General features: G+C 39.3%; 2 protein-coding genes and 1 non-coding gene across 3 annotated transcripts in view; 1 reads left to right on the forward strand and 2 right to left on the reverse strand.

The window, feature by feature from the left end:
- LOC121941845 (E3 ubiquitin-protein ligase SMURF2) overlaps window positions 1–3,693 on the reverse strand; it is a 78,006-nt gene extending 74,313 nt beyond the window's left edge. Inside the window, exons 1-2 of the mRNA XM_042484748.2 lie at window positions 3,517–3,693; window positions 3,258–3,326 (exon numbers count right to left, since the gene is read on the reverse strand). Of these exons, the coding sequence (XP_042340682.1) occupies window positions 3,258–3,309 (52 nt within the window). The 5' untranslated portion in view covers window positions 3,310–3,326; window positions 3,517–3,693. The remainder of the gene's footprint in view (window positions 1–3,257; window positions 3,327–3,516) is intronic.
- Window positions 3,694–4,697: 1,004 nt separating this feature from the next.
- On the reverse strand, window positions 4,698–14,155 carry LOC121942536 (importin subunit alpha-1-like). Its single transcript, XM_042485770.2, has 11 exons — window positions 14,056–14,155; window positions 13,616–13,726; window positions 13,384–13,524; window positions 12,554–12,642; window positions 11,697–11,965; window positions 10,209–10,303; window positions 8,477–8,740; window positions 8,037–8,270; window positions 7,385–7,567; window positions 6,358–6,507; window positions 4,698–4,944 (listed from the first exon to the last, which is right to left on the reverse strand). The coding sequence occupies exons 2-11, from the start codon at window positions 13,679–13,681 to the stop codon at window positions 4,855–4,857; spliced, it is 1,581 nt and encodes a 526-aa protein (XP_042341704.1). The 5' UTR covers window positions 13,682–13,726; window positions 14,056–14,155; the 3' UTR covers window positions 4,698–4,854.
- Window positions 14,156–14,442: 287 nt separating this feature from the next.
- trnar-ccg (transfer RNA arginine (anticodon CCG)) lies at window positions 14,443–14,515 on the forward strand. The gene has a single exon. It is a non-coding gene; the product is annotated as a tRNA-Arg (tRNA).
- The last annotated feature ends 1,503 nt before the right edge of the window (window positions 14,516–16,018 follow it).

Genomic DNA, 16,018 nt, shown 5'->3' on the forward strand with positions numbered 1-16,018 from the left:
GTTAGCAATAACAGCTCTCAAAATCCAAGATTGCTCGCTTTTACAAGCTTGGCAGCAAGCTCTGTGGGGACACAGCGACATGCCGCCTACCAGCGAACTGAAGCTAGGATGTTTTTTTATTATTATTAATTTAAGCATCAAAGAGCAGCTGTCCCAGATAAATGTTCCAGGCATAAGGAGGAGCTCCAAAAATGCCTTTGTGAGAAGCTAGAAGGTGGCATTTAAATGCAGTGAGGCGTGAGGAAACTTGGGATGAATAGGGTCCTAATCCTGCTCTCTGAGTGCGTAAACCCACCCTACACATATTCTAATCCAATGCCTTGACGAGAGGAGATCCAAGTTAAGGTGGCAAACTATAACAGCACACTTCAAATTCAGCTGTCTCATATATAGAAGAAACTTCACTTTGGTTGAGGGAAATTTAAAGAACAAAGCCAGTCGCCTTTTTATCATCATAAAGAACACAGACCAAGTATAAAAATGATTGGAGCTGAGATTTGATTTTATCAGAGATGCAACAATTGACTGAGTAGTTGTCAACAAAATGAATCATCAACTGATTCCACCAATTATTCAGTTTGAGTAATTTTCTAAGGGAAAAAAAAGTAAAGTTTTCTGATTCCAGCTTCTTAAATGTAAGTATTTTCAAGTGTCTTTTCTCCTCTATGACGGCAGAGTGAATATCTGCAGGTTGTAGACAAACGGGATATTTAAAGACAACATCTTGGGGTTTCTGAAATGCAGATTGATATTTTTCACCTTTTTCTGACATTTGATAGACCAAACAACTCGTCAATGAATATGGAAAATAACTGAAGGATTTATAGACAGTGAAAATAATCAATAGTTTAAGTTCTAATTTGCATCTGCAGAACCAATACTGTTTTTTTTTCTTTATAAGACTTGATTCTGAGAAAATTGCTGGGCATTGCTTAATATACTGCAGTGTGTACTCGTTGCTGAAATAGCAAAATGCACATAAATAAACCTTGAGCCTCTACAGGAGGAACTTTTCCCAGTTGAAAACTGGTCAGTGTTATTAGCAGCACTGACAGCAAAATAATTAGCACTGACATTGCTTCTGCAAAGACCTGTAGCCACATCAAGGAAACAGGCAAAGCTGGAGATTAAGCATACAATAAAGAAGAAAGATTATCATAACTTTGAAATTCATAGTGATGTAACACAATTAATGTGGCATACTGAACCAAAGATTCTGTTTGTTACAGACCCATATTTCATGTGATTTTCTTGGTTCACGCTTAGAGGAAATGTGGCGGTCACCAGGGATAGCAGCTCAGAAATGGTATGAGGCTACAGATGGCATATAGCCTGCATTCAAAGGGTACTTAAACAAGTCACTAACCAGCATGACAGGTAGCTCTTATTGACTGAATCTGATTTCAAACACACATCGTTATCATATCAGTCTGGGCATTGTTTAATTTTAAACGTTGAGGGCATGCTTATTATAACAACCCTTACCGATAATTCATATCACTTATCAAGTAAACCGTTCCATGGACACAAAACCCAAACCCTGAGAAAATCTGTTATAATGTAAAACAACTTCCTTAGATACAAGCTTTGGTACAAAATTTGAATTCTCTATGACCAAAAAAAAACATGCAAAGTATGAAAGAGACCACAGAAAGAGTAAAACCGGACTTTGATTGGTATGCAGTGTTAGGTCTAAATGCACACGGTCTCAGACATATAAATCTAGTGGAGCCACAACTTAACACACATGTAAAGTTCAAATGAATGCAGAGGTCTAAATGTAGACAGCATCACTGACTGTCGCTGTGTGAGCAGCAATTCTGGTCGCTCTCTGCCATATGTACCCCAATTTCTCTCTCCTCACATGCACACATACATATATCCCTTACCCTTTCTCTCTAGTGAAGGACAGACAGAGGATGTGTCTATAATCGGGAAAGACTCACATTTCCTCTCTGAGGTTTCACATTCCTGGGATTCCGTCTGAAGACCACTGCAGCCCATTTAAAACCATTCCCCATATGGAGGGGGGAAAAAAAAGAGACCCACGGCAGGCGAGCAGGGTAGCTTTTTGAGCTTTGAGATTTCGTTTTTCTTTATGGTACTCCACCTTTCTACATTAATGAACCTGCTGTTCACTAAATGAACGCCTATTCATATGATGTATCTTAGCCGAACAAAAATCATGATAGGACACCTGTCGTAAAGTTGTGCAAATTAAATTTTATACTGATGCTATTGTGATTCTTAAAAGAATAATAGTAGTCTTTCACCAATACAAGCAAAAATGCCTCTTCAAATTGGACAATCTTATGTTCTCTCTTCTCTTCTTCAGTTTAAGGGCTGTACTCTCTGTACACCATCAGATTTATAATTTGCTGTGGATGCCACCACAGGATGATAGGGTTATGGGTTGGAAATCTGCTCCCTGGATAAATCTACTTATGCAGGTTAAACATAAATTGCTACAAATACCTGCTCCCTCCTAGTCAGACCACAGCTTCTCAGACCTTGTCATAAAAATGCATATGGTGCAAATAAATCAGTGTAACACGTAATGGTTTATCTCTTACTATGTTGTATCACTTCCCATCTTTATAGAGCACATTTATGGTCATTATCTAACTACATCAAGGCCATTTGGGAATGGCAAAAGATTATGCAGTAAGATTTTTCGAAACAATTTTAATGCGATCAGCACAAGTATAAAGCCAAACACAGTTTGTCCTGAAATGTTCCTGGAGCGTGGCCACACAGAAGAGGACAAGCCCTAATGATTGATGAATAGATGCAACTTCTTCTGTTTCACTGACGACACGGACATACAGTTAAAAGCAACCACCTAAATTAAACTGCAAGACTACAAGAACAGACGGGCATTAGCTCAAACTTGCGGATTGTATGCTTAAATATATAATCTAAACTAACATTTGAGACAAATATATTACTAACGTTAGCCAGCTAGGTAAACGCAGCACAAACAGCGTTGTTGTTACAGCTAATGTTTGCTAACGGGCAAGGCTCATTGACTGTCTTTCGATGCTGCTTAGTCTGTTAGCGTAGGTTACATCCACGTAAGTAAAAATAAAGCAATTAAGTGCGTAAAAAATAAGATATGACGGAATATGACCAAAACATTTTTATATCATACAAAACACATGCGCCAGTGTCCAGCGGCACCAGTCGCAGATATTAGCCTGGTTAGCTCGCAGGGCAACTTGCTAACGTTTCGCAGGAGGGGGTTTAAATTTGCTTACCTGTCAACCGCAGCTTTACTGGGCCATTTCTCCTAACTCCTTGGCTAGACATTCCCCTTTGTGTTCCAGCTTGATAAAAAAACAAAACACAAAAAGCGTCTAATTCATGTGTGAGCGTATGGGTTTCTCAAAAGGTATCTCCCAAAACAATCCCTCTGTGCTAGCTTGTGGTAGCTTGTAGTATCACCATAGCAAATCACACGGACTGTGTATGCAATATAATGGTGTCATAATTACATCGCCAGAATAACACTCTCACTTCAGCTCTTTTTCCGTTCAAATAAATGCAAATAATTCCGTTCAAAATGCCGTTTGACGCTACGAGCCACGGGTACTGAGATAAATCAGGTGGACGGTTTGCCCTCCATCCAGACAGGCGTCTGCTAAACCAGTGCTGCTTCAACTGAAGTTAGTCGTGATGATGGTGGAGACTGAACTACTGCAGGCAGGCAGAAAGAGGAAGACAATACAAGAGCACGTCCGGTCTATTTTTTCAAAATAAAAGCACTATCGAACATATGATCTATATTTTCTTAAAACTGACTACATACAAGATACAAAGTCGTGTTTTTTTTATACATACACCATTAAAATATAATGAACATATCATTAAAGGCCATTATTGTCTGGCTACAGTGGCATAAATCATCAATTGATTTTACTTTGAATTTTATAGTCGTCTTTATCTAGCCTAAATTTGGATACCTTGATACAGTTTATGCAGACTGAACGAGCTACACAGTTCCAGCGATTAGTTAGAAATATAGTCTAAATGCAATAATATTGAGTATGAATTATCGATTAACGATGCCAAGGAAGAGCTGGATCTGTTGAGAGCGGGGTAACTGTAAAAGTGAGCATTAAAGCTTTTGGGAGACTCATCTATCGATTTTAAGACAACTGTTAGGGCCACAATTACTTAATTCTATTAAGCATACCCTTTCACGTAATGTCTCTGGTATACATGGTGCCGCCAAGAGGAGCTAAAAAGTCACAATCATAAACCTACATAAAAAGTTATAAGGCGTCATTATACTTAAGGTCTATCCTATTAACAAAAAAAAATTGATGCATAATACAAAAATTTCCTGAGGGTAGATAACTTCAGGTCTACAGCGAAGAAAATGACTTTGACATTGAGTTTCCTTTTGAGCAACCTAAGCCTCTCTGGCCATATAGTGTGAATGCACTGAAAGGCAGATTTCATTCATAAAATAGCTTACAATGTACTATAGACACAACAGGGTCCTCATACCATGCAGGCTCACAAGTATACAGAGTAACTACAGTGTCACCTAGTGGTGACATGGACACAGAATCACCTTTTCATTCTCAACGCCTGACCTTCCTCACATCTTTCCACTAAATAAATCAGGCACATTCCTCTATTGTTCATAGCCTGCTCAAATCATTAACATCCATCAAGAAAAAGAAAACATATCCATGAGTAATATTTATTTACAAATATGTCTTTAAAACAGGGATATTTTGTCCTTGTATTGTCACGAACAAGGATGAAATGTCTAAAAAAAAATACAAAAATATCAACAAGTTATGAATGTTCTTTTTTTATGTTACAAAGTGAAAGTTGGACGTGTTAAAACTGAAAAGTGCTTTGATCTTCAGGGATCTGGAAGTTGTAGCAGTCTGCTGAGGCTTCAGGAACCACAGACTCATCATCTTCATTCTGAAAGACAAGAGCAACAGGAGGAGAGAAGCATTAGAGGATTAACCGAGTCTTAACATGTTTTGGGGATCATTTCATGGAAATGGATTAAGATAGATTCTGTGGACTCAAACCATTTCTGTCAGCCAAGAAACGGTCTCTTGCGAAATAAGTAACATTGAAGGGAACAGAATGTTTTAATTTCAACGACTTTTGTCAGTGATTTCACCAGAAAAAACAAAAATACCCATGAAACATTAAATTGAGCATTAAATTGAAGGCAGCGTTGCAGAAACCAGCCGAGACCTAGCACAGGCTCCTGTATTGTTGCATAACACTCCTGCCAACCTGCCAAGACTGTTGTCATTTAATGTGGGAATGAGTCATATAATTATGAATGTAGTCATACTCGTTCTGCCAGTCCTTCACTTCCTGCAATCTTTCTATTCGGCTTGTATTATTAAAGGAAGCGTATAGTATCACAATTGTAACAAACCATACAATCACACTGAGCAACATTCTTTGACAAAGTCCATGGCAAAATCAGCAAATATGTGCATTTTGAAGACAGAGACTTAACAGATACGAGGGTTAAGGCAAGTTAGATTTAAGACTGTTTAAATGCCACTTGGAATAAAGTTTTATATGACTAATTTTAGAATAACAAAAATTGATGGAATATTAATTTCATTTTATTATAAGATAAAAATGACTTTTTTGTCCCATGAAAAATTTTAATTATTTATGTCAAAATTTTAAACACTTTTTAGAGTGGAACACATAAAAGATGACAAACTTATTATATTATCATAAAAGTATTTGTTAGATCTACAAACACAACTGGGAAATATCTGGCTCTTCTGGAAAAGTTTTCTTGGTGATTTTGTGTTTCTCACTTTGCATGTGAGATTCCAATGTTCAGATTCCCATCACGACAGGTTTAGAAGAAGGGAATTTATTAAATCAAATAACTGAAAAATAGATGTTAGCAATTATTGAAAGATTTTACAATGCAATCAGAAGAAAACAATTCATAACATCCTACTTCCCATGTCTGAGCATTTTAAGACTTCTGAAAGATTTATTTGAATCAGCTTAAAACCAAATATGGCCTTATTTATAAATTCATTAATTCAATGCATTTTTAAACTTTTTAAGCATCTGTGGGGCCCCTGAAAAACAAACAAAAATCAACTCTAAACTTTTCAAATGAAGCCCCTGCAGTCATACAGAATTTGTACTTCAAGTTGCATGTGTATGCAAATCTCTGTCTAAGGGTGATGTCAACATCGGTGTTGATTATTGTTGTTGTCGTCATCTTTACCATTCTCTCTCTGAATGATCCACCTTTGCCCACTGGACTAATATACTAAAATTTTGCCACGGTTTCGGCATGGTTCATCTGGAGAAACCCCTGTCCCCAGTCACACTTACCTCTTCAGAGAAGAATCTGTCAATGATGTTGAGAGAGGACTTGTAGACAGCTTCGTTGTCATGGGACTGCAGAGCCTCGATCTTGTCCACACCACCCAACTCCTCAATCATCAGGCACAGTCTATCAATGTCACCAGTTTTGTGAGCCATCTGTGGAGAAGGAAGGAGAAAAACTGTGAGACTAATAGCTCCCTCGCCAAGAGACGAACCGGTGACCATCCCTTTTAATCTGTGACTGTCAGGAATCCATCTGCGTCATTCAGCCTATAATGTGACTAAGATTAAATTTTGCAAATCTTCATGTTTCCTAATCTCAGAAAGCCACAGTGTTAATCTCCATTTCCCCGGGACCTGAAAACAAATGTCTGCTGGCAGAGGACTCTGGAATGGTACATTAAAGAGCTAATTTCTCTAAAATGTGTTTCAAACATTTTCTCTCCTGCAGTTCGAGGCAGCAGTCTACCATCAAATCCCAATCCCTCAAAGACAGTTTGTATTTTAAGTGTATTTTTCTTCTCGTGCCAAAATCTTAGCACAATTTTACTTTGTATGTCACTGTCTAAAAAGGACCTTGCCAGTGTTTTTGCATGTTTTATCTGATTAACTTTGTTCTGGCTTGTGAAAAAATTTAGATTTTGATTGCAAAATGAATGAAAATATGAATAAATGGTTTTATGTTGTTTTTTTTTTTCTTTAGCAACTGACCACGGTATGAACAGGATAATGCTCAGGAATTAATTCATGTGTGACGGCTCTGGCCTGCCAGTCGTCAATTAATTCCTTAAAAATGGACACCTCGTTGGGCATTATCCCTTATGTAGCAAACTTATACAGGTTGGCTCATCAAGTTGCTCATCTCTCACTGTACGTGATAAATAAATCTAAAGAAACTGGATCCAAAATTTGTCTCCCTTATTTCCTCATCTTATTAGAAATAAAGAAATTAAATAGTGCCTTTAAAACTTCATTGCAACCTTGTAGTTTTATAACCATGACAAATTACAACAGCAGAGTTTTGGCAATATACCTGCAAAATATTGTAGACCGCATCCAGGATGACCAAGATGATTTTGCTGTCTTTGGCTGTCAGCAGGTTGAGCAGAGGCTCCAGCACATTGCACTGGACCAGGTAAGCCACTTGCTCCACCGTGCCACCACTGGTGTAATTGGTGACAGCCCACACTGCCTCCTTCTGAGTCTTGTAGTCTCCCTGAACAGAAAAGACATGCTGTTTTAGGCCAGAGAAAAGTAAAGAGAGAAACTACAGATACTTAAGATATTCTTAGTGTGTCTTCATGAAATAAATGTGAAATTACCATAAATTAGTTCCACAGAAAGTGTCCTTATTTGTTCATATAATAAGCAAACTATGTATAATCCACAGCAGGTCAGAAGGAAGTTGGGCAAAAGGCAAACTGTATTTTATTATATTATAAAAACTGGACATCTCAGTGATTCTGTTCTCGATGCAGTATATAGATATTCATATATATGTTAGATATGAGGAAAGCCCTGTGGCTCTACATTGTTCAAGAAAAGCATTAAGGATGAGTAAAATGCAGAAAACAATTTCCTCCACACTCATCAATAAAATATAATTCAACTCATTAAGAACTAATAAATCTTACTGTAACAATCCTGCTAGATTTTTTATTTCTGTATACTTTCTGTCTTCTGACCTGTTGGAGGATCTCCACCAGTGTGGGTATCAGGCCTGCATTGATGACCTCCTGGATCTGGGTGTCCTTGCCAGCAGTGATGTTGGACACTGTCCAGGCTGCCTCTTTCTGGATATTGGGCTTGTGGTGGCGCAGCAGTCCAGGGAACATCGCCAGGGCACCTGCGTTGAGCACACATTGTGTCTGCTCGTCTGTCCCGGTCACAATGTTGCCAAGTGACCGCAGGGCTGGAGTCTGAGAGGTGAGGAAGAGCATGTCAATGTCCTGTAATCACAACTTCGAAATAACATAGGATGAATGATGGCCACGGCAGTTGATAAGATTTAAAACATTAACTCTGTGTGTGTTCATGTTAGAATTCAGCAGGATTTTAAGACACTGACGATGTACTCAACAACAGCATAAGCCTGATTTTCAGTTTCAAACTTGACACCACGTACCACAATGGAGAGCTCCCCGCAGGCAAGCAGCTGTACCAGGCGGGGCACCAGGCCAGCCTGCACCACCACCTCTATCCTCTCATTGGACCCATCGGTCAGGTAGGACACGGCCCAACAGGTGTCAGCCAGAATCTCCCTGTCGTCATGGTGAAGGAGGCGCACCAGGGCTGGGAGCAGCTGCTGCACCGCCGCCAGAGGAGGAGCTGGGTTCTTGTTCCGACACAGGTTGGACAGCGTCCAGGTGACGTTGCGCAGGTAGCCAGACTGGTAGGGTGTATTGTGAGCCAAGAGTTAATTTTAAAACATCAAAGAGGCACAATTGATCTTCAATGAATATATAGGTTTCATGAGAACATAAATCAGATGTGCGAAGCTCTTGGTACAGCACGAACATGGACAAAGACACACCAACAACCTAAAGAAACATGCAGACACTGAAGGACTCAGAGGCCTTCAAAAGTACCTAAACATGACAATGGATGAATCATGCATTCATACAATTACTCATGATTACATTAACATACTTTCATATGTAATGATTATTTATGACAGTTCTGAGCTCATTTTAACATTAGCATGCAAAAAAACTGTAAGTGACTTTAATGAAAAAGTATTTTTTTATGACTGCAATATAAGTAAATGCTTGGTAAATATTTTACAGTGGGAGTCGTCGTGCAAATATGCTGGTTAATAGACTTGCACATTGTTAACGCCTTTCTAGTCTTCCACCCATTCAAAGTGCATTTACAGTGTCACATTCATCCATCCACACACACATTCACACGCTGGTGGCCGAGGCTGCCATGCAAGGTGCCACCTGCTACTCAGCTTAGACATTCACATGCACTCACACATAGAACAGCCGCTACTAGTAATTTGGGGTATCAGTAGCTTGGCAAAGATACTTCGACAGGTAGACTGGAGCAGCCGAGGATGGAACCAACAATAGTGGATGACCTGCTCTACAGCCTGTGGCATAACCACTTTAACATTAGGATTTAATAATTAATAAGTGTTCTGTAAAATCCCCGAATAGCATTTCTAAGTTGCATGAGCAAAGCCAAATTACAGATCGCTCTGCTGCATGTAAAATGCCTCTGAACTGAGCATGAACTTTTCAACAGGAATAAACATTTTGCCAAGATAAGCCTTGTTGACATTAAAATGTGTCTCCAGTGAACTAGTATTTAGTTAGGACTGTTCTGTAAGAACATAAGCAATTAGCCAAACCGCAGAAGAGTAATCGAAACCAAAACTAAATTTGTTGTGGGCAGGTTATTACAGCTCATCTTGTTAAAATACATTATCTATCTGGCATCAAAAGTCACAGTAAACACTAAAAACATAAATAATAATAAATACATTTTAGATAAGAGCTGATTGTGTTTATGTTTGATGATGCAAAGAATAAGCCTGTTCACGTCCTTGGTGCAACAACTTCTTAAGGAGTCGATCAGATCTGGAATGCACAGCTCTAAATACAGGCGTGACCGCAGCCGACACATGGTAAAGAAAAAAGGATTATCTATGCGTCTGTATGCCCACAGACGCACAGATAACCCCAATGGCTGGATCCAGTTGATTTGACTACACCATGCCAGGCGTGAACAGCTGTATGTCTCGCATGCTCTCAAACAGGGTGGATGTTTCCATCTGAACAGAGCATAAGTGAAACTAAAACAAAAAGTCTCACAAAAAAACAACATTAAATTAGTGTTTGATGGACACTCACAGGAAACACAGACAGGTCAGGGGCTGCCAACAAGGCGAGGAGTGGCTGCAGCCCACCATGTTTGATCACGAGGTCTCTGTAGTTGGATCCATCACCTAGAATTGGGGGTGGGGGGTAGACATTTACAGTCAGGTTACAGCAGTGCACTCAGAACAGGAAAAAGCACACCGTGAGAAAATGCAACTACAGTCAGTCACTAAAGTGGTTACCTAACATGAAAACTGCATCATTTTGCTGAGCATTTCAGAGCTAGCCCTACACAGAAAGAACCTTCAGCAGTGGGGTGAGTTTCAGTGTTCAATAATGATAATAAACCCGAGCTTTTTTTCATCATGATCTGAGCCCTGTTTCAGAGAGGGGGTTCAGTAAAAACTCTGCGTAACTAAACCCTGAGATGAGGGGAAACTCTGGATTTTCAGTTTCAGAAAGAGAGATCATTTAAAATCTGAGTCAGCAACCTTGTATCTGTCTCCTCCCTCTCACAGAGACACACACGCTGTTTCATTTCCTCATTTATTCAGTCCGGATGAAAATGTGGATCCAGGTGCATTAATTAGCGGAGGTTTACTGTATATCACCATCTAAATCCTGGTTATTATTAGTTTCTTACTAAGGACAAAATTTACTGTTTTATGCACCAACAGTCCTTTCTCTGAACAGCAATTTTTGACCTCACATTCAGATATTACACCACATCAAGTCACAAATCAAACCTCTGAATGTATGTCTTTTTTTATATCACTGCAGACAGCTGTCAGTATGTTAGAGCAGATCTACTAAAAGGTTTATTGCACACAATGTGTTATCCTATTAATTTTAATGGTAAAATCAATAAGAAGCTTTATAGATGAGACGGATCAATGAATAATTATCCCCATGACTAATGATGACTTAAAATAGAGGCTCTGCCTTTTATGTACCTGTTGCCATGGAGAATCATAGTATTGGAGCACCATTGATGATGGCTTTTTGCATTCAGCACGCACAAGCTTGAGCGACCATCCTCAGAGTTGATTGAACAAACTCTGATCAGCTGTTCTTTTACTATAAACTCTACTTTTCATCTCAGACTTAATCAACTCAGAGTTCAGTGTTGCACTCAGAGTTTGTTAAACCTGCTTTCTGAAACAGGCCCCAGCTGCAATACCCTGACTGACTAAAAAAATAAACAGAGCTAATACGCTGATAGACCATGAGTCCCTTCTTATCGCATGATTGACCTTTGGACAATGAACTTGCTGTGTCAACAACACACTAAAGTTTTGTAGGACACACCCTTTCAAATTGATTCAAAATCCCTGCCAAACGAGCAACACCTCCAGACGAAACAAAGGAAGCAAAGTTACCCACAATATCAACCACAGATCCGCAGGTCACAACTATCTAAGCAAATCAGCTTAACAATACAACAGTGCATAATGGAGCAACAAAAGTAAAACAAGTAGTAACAAACACAAAGGTGTGTTGGGAGTTGTCAGCCTTCCGTACCTGCGATGTTACCCAGAGCCCAAATGGCCTGCTCGCTGATGTGCGGGTGGGGTGATGTCACCAGACTGATGAAGGCTGGGATGGCCCCTCCTTCCACGACAGCAGTGGTCTGGTCTGAGGTACCTGAGGCAATGTTGGTCAGGGCCCAAGCTGCCTCAAACTGGATAGGAGGGCAGTCAGAGCATGCCAGAAAAGTGACAAACTTTGGAATGAGGTTGGCAGCAATGATGCTGTCAATAGGTGGATGCTTTTCTCTGGAGAGGAGCCTCCTGCACATCAGGGGAAAAACAATGTTTGGGAGTTAATAAAGGGAAAGTAACTTTAAGGAAAGAGAAAGTCAATTCAAGCTGTTTATTTCATTGTGGTTATACAAGTACAATTGTGTGGCATATTTTTGCTGGGAGGCTCCATTAAAGAAAAACAGTAAATATAAAAAGAATGATAAAAATAAAGTACAATAACAATATGTAAGAAGCTTTAAAAAAATACACATATTTTGGAAAAACTCATGCAAGGCAGCTTGTAGAACTGTTAAATGCCATTAAAATAACAACTAGCTGAACAGCAACACAAGGGTTATCATGTTTAACAGGTTTGGGAGCAAATTAATTTTCTTCTCAATAGAGAGCAACACATCCACAAAAGAATATGCCTAAAAGCTAACTTTTAGTAAGTGATGGACATCTTATCATGATTTCTGAATAATATATGGCAGAGATGCTGTCCACATGGCAAAAGACTGAAAAAAAGCATGCACCACATCTTTCTTCATGTACACAGTGTGTGTAAAGTGCCACAGCAACAAGATGGAAACAAGTTTGTGACATCATTTAAGGTTATTTTCAAAAGGATTTTACCTGGCTGCCTGTGTGGCTTGCAGCTGATGATCCATATTCTGGCTGTGTACACCTCCTACAATCTCCTCCACGGACCAGTGCTGGGGAGGCTGTGGGAACAGTAACAGAAGCAGATTACTTATCTGCCCGGTAAACCCAGGTCAAAGAACAGTTAAAAATAACCCTCAACATTTACTGGAACATGCTTGGAATATAACAAGGTTACAGGATCAGGACAATACTAATTGTATTGTCATTACAGTTGTTGTTGTTTTTTAAAAAGAACAAAACTTTGATAGTTGTCTAAACTAGATACTGAATGCAAACCCAAAGCCCTGATAACATAAACTAATTACATTTTTGTTACAGTTTGGCTAGACCTAGGGACTGTTTGTTATTTCTGAGAAGAGATCTATGTATTTTTTAAGCACTTGGTAGGAAGTTATGTTCTTTTTAACATGGCTTAATTTAGCTTAGGGGAGGGATATTCAACTTTAAATGGTCACATTTTGTATTTAATAATATCCTCTGAAGCCCTCAAACCCCAAAGTGAGTTTCAAAGGCATGTTTTCCTTAAAAACTCCCAAATCACACCATTTATCATAGCCGGAAACTCAGCTGTGGTTATTTATGGTGTAGGTCATGCATTTTGGATAAATATTTGTAGCTTCAGGGAGAGACATGATGTCAAAAAAGGAGCAAAGTCACACCCCAGCCGTCCCCCTACTCTAATAACTCAAGTACAGTCCCTTAGTCTCCCATGGTAGTGTTAGGTGTTGTAGCTCATTCATGGCTGACTAAATTATATAATCAAGAGATGTGGAGCTGACCAAAGATCAGCTGTGGTCTACCTGTGCGTTGGGATCCTTCTCTTGGAGAGGAGAAGTTGGCTCCTCCAGTAGACTTTGAACATTTCTCCTCTTCAGGATCTGATCATCCTTTTTCGCTTTGCGTAGCTCCACGTTGACTTCCGCTCTCCTGCGCCTGAGCTCCTGAAGGAGTCGATACAAATATAAGACGGTATTTATTACGGTTTGCATCATCATTGCAGTTGTAACGCCGGCTGTTGCTTGCGGATCTTACGTTGACATCTTTCCCTTTGTTTTTGAACTGGGTGAGTCGAGCTCCGTTGTCGTTGCCAGCTGACATTCCTGACCGTTGAACGAGACAATTCCAACAACGTACAAACACTCCCTGTTGAAAAATAACAACGTTAAAACTCAACGGTCGGACGAACGGCTGCTTTCACTTCCTTCCTTTGCTTGACTTTATGACAGTTAGCAGGCGCTTTGTAAGCTAACGCTAGCCGCGTCTCGTAAGGCAAAGCCGGGTTATCTAACACCATGTGGCCGTCGCGCACGGAGCCTGTGTGCTGAACCAACACCCCAAAAACCCGCTGAAATTCACAACAACGACGATACAACACTTAAATTATAAGCAAAAACAACAACTGAAACTGTTACTATAACTACGCGTATGTTTAAAATGTACATTTTGCCACACACCATGTGCGACGCGCTTACCTTTCAGATTTCTTGTAATTTTTTTTGTACAATAAGTGTGACGTCATGTACATACCGCCCTGGTTTTTTCTGAGTTGTGATTGGTCAGTGGAACTATAAGCACCTCCCCGTAGCTCGGGGTTAACAAAAAAAGCTTCAGACAACAAAGCCGTTGTCAAAGGCAACCGCTGTTAGTATCGCGAGATAAGGCTGCTACATTTTGTGAACTGGAGGGCTTACTGTGGAACATTGCGGCCATGTCTAAAATAACTATTTTGCTGTGGGTAATATATTTGCCTTGTCACAACTCGTAATTCAATTTTAGACGCTCAAAAATATAGTTTGCCGTTTATTTCGCCCCATAAATTCATTTTTATAATAGTTATTTTCCACTCATTGCCACGTAATGACCCAGTGGCCTAATGGATAAGGCATCAGCCTCCGGAGCTGGGGATTGTGGGTTCGAGTCCCATCTGGGTCGTCTTTAGCTCCTTTTCGGGGTTTAAATGTGTAGAAAAATCGCGGTTTTTCACAGTGGTGTGGATGACAGAAATCAGGAGTGTCTTGGATATATACTGAAAACATTAAATAGCGCCATACTATACTAGCTCACATGGTCAAACCCTCGATCATCGTACTCAGGTGATTATGGTGACACTTGGGATGGATGCTGTTAACAGCAATACTGTAATTATTCTGTATGGGTCCATCAATCATGAACAGAATCCCAACAAGCAATGCCAATAACGTCAAATCAATGAAAACAAATACAAAATGTTATGAGGAATACTGTATGTAACACCAGCATTAAACCCCTCATTCTGCAAATTAAGGCGGCCACAAAAGTGCAATTTAACTGTTGAACACATGAAATCAAATGAATAATATGTAACAAAAAGGCACAAAAACTATCACTCATCTTGAAGATACTGTTACACATGTTTGATGCTCTGTCAATTATTATTTTTAAATTATTATTATTATTATTATTATTATTATTATTATTATTATTATTATTATTATAACTAATGCAATTTATTTTAATGCTATCCTTGCATCTGTCTATTTGTCTCATATCACTTTAACCGAGGGGTCTGGTAATTCCCCAGGGGTCCCTGAGAGAGTACCAGGGGATCCCCCTCAAAATGGACAATTGTTTATTTTCACTACTTAATTCACTAAAGAAATGAGCCCAATATGAATCATAAGAGTGACTATTCTGATAATCGGTTTTACTTCCTCTGCATTTTTTTCCTCAGCTGTGACATAGTTCACATCTATCGAATTCCGGTCTGACTCAACCAAACAACCAAAATCTCTTCAGATGAAGGTCCCTGAAGCAAAATCTTATCAAATGGGGATTGTAACCTAATGTGCATCAGTTGAGGGGTCCTTGACATTAAAATTATGCATGCCAGTTGTCTAGTTAAGTTGTTTTTTTTTAAATGGAAATGGTTGAAAATGGAATAACAGGAGCAACTGTGTGTCTGGTAAAACTATTAAAGACACTTCACCTCGAATAAATATGCACAGTTCCAGCACCATGTGGGGAAGCCCCAGGTCCTTCCTTTGTAGCAGATGGCAAAATATGAGCCCATGATGGTCTGAGAAAAAACTGATTCATGTCTTTATGTGTAAGTGAAGAGCAGCGCAGCAGAAATTACCAAGTAAAATAGCAACTGAACTGTGATTTCACAACTGCATGAGAGAACTCCGCTGAGCCTCAAGATAGAGTGCTGAAAGCTCTGTATTTTTTAAAGTATTTACCGGAAACAATGCTATGTCATTATTTTTGCATTGATTCTACTTTGATAAATTTAATAACACGATACATTTCCTCACTGTGACCACCCAAGGGAAGTGAAGTAACAGTATAAATAACATCAGCTTGTCATTAAAGGGATATTTTGACAATTTCAAACAAAGTCTGTGTCACCTCATTTTGGGAAGTAAGTGCAGATGACTGTGCTGACATTGCTGCGAC

The sequence above is a fragment of the Plectropomus leopardus genome, chromosome 3 (genome assembly GCF_026936395.1).
Source record: "Plectropomus leopardus strain MGB_pleo_1.0 chromosome 3, ASM2693639v1, whole genome shotgun sequence".
Classification (NCBI taxonomy): domain Eukaryota; kingdom Metazoa; phylum Chordata; class Actinopteri; order Perciformes; family Serranidae; genus Plectropomus; species Plectropomus leopardus.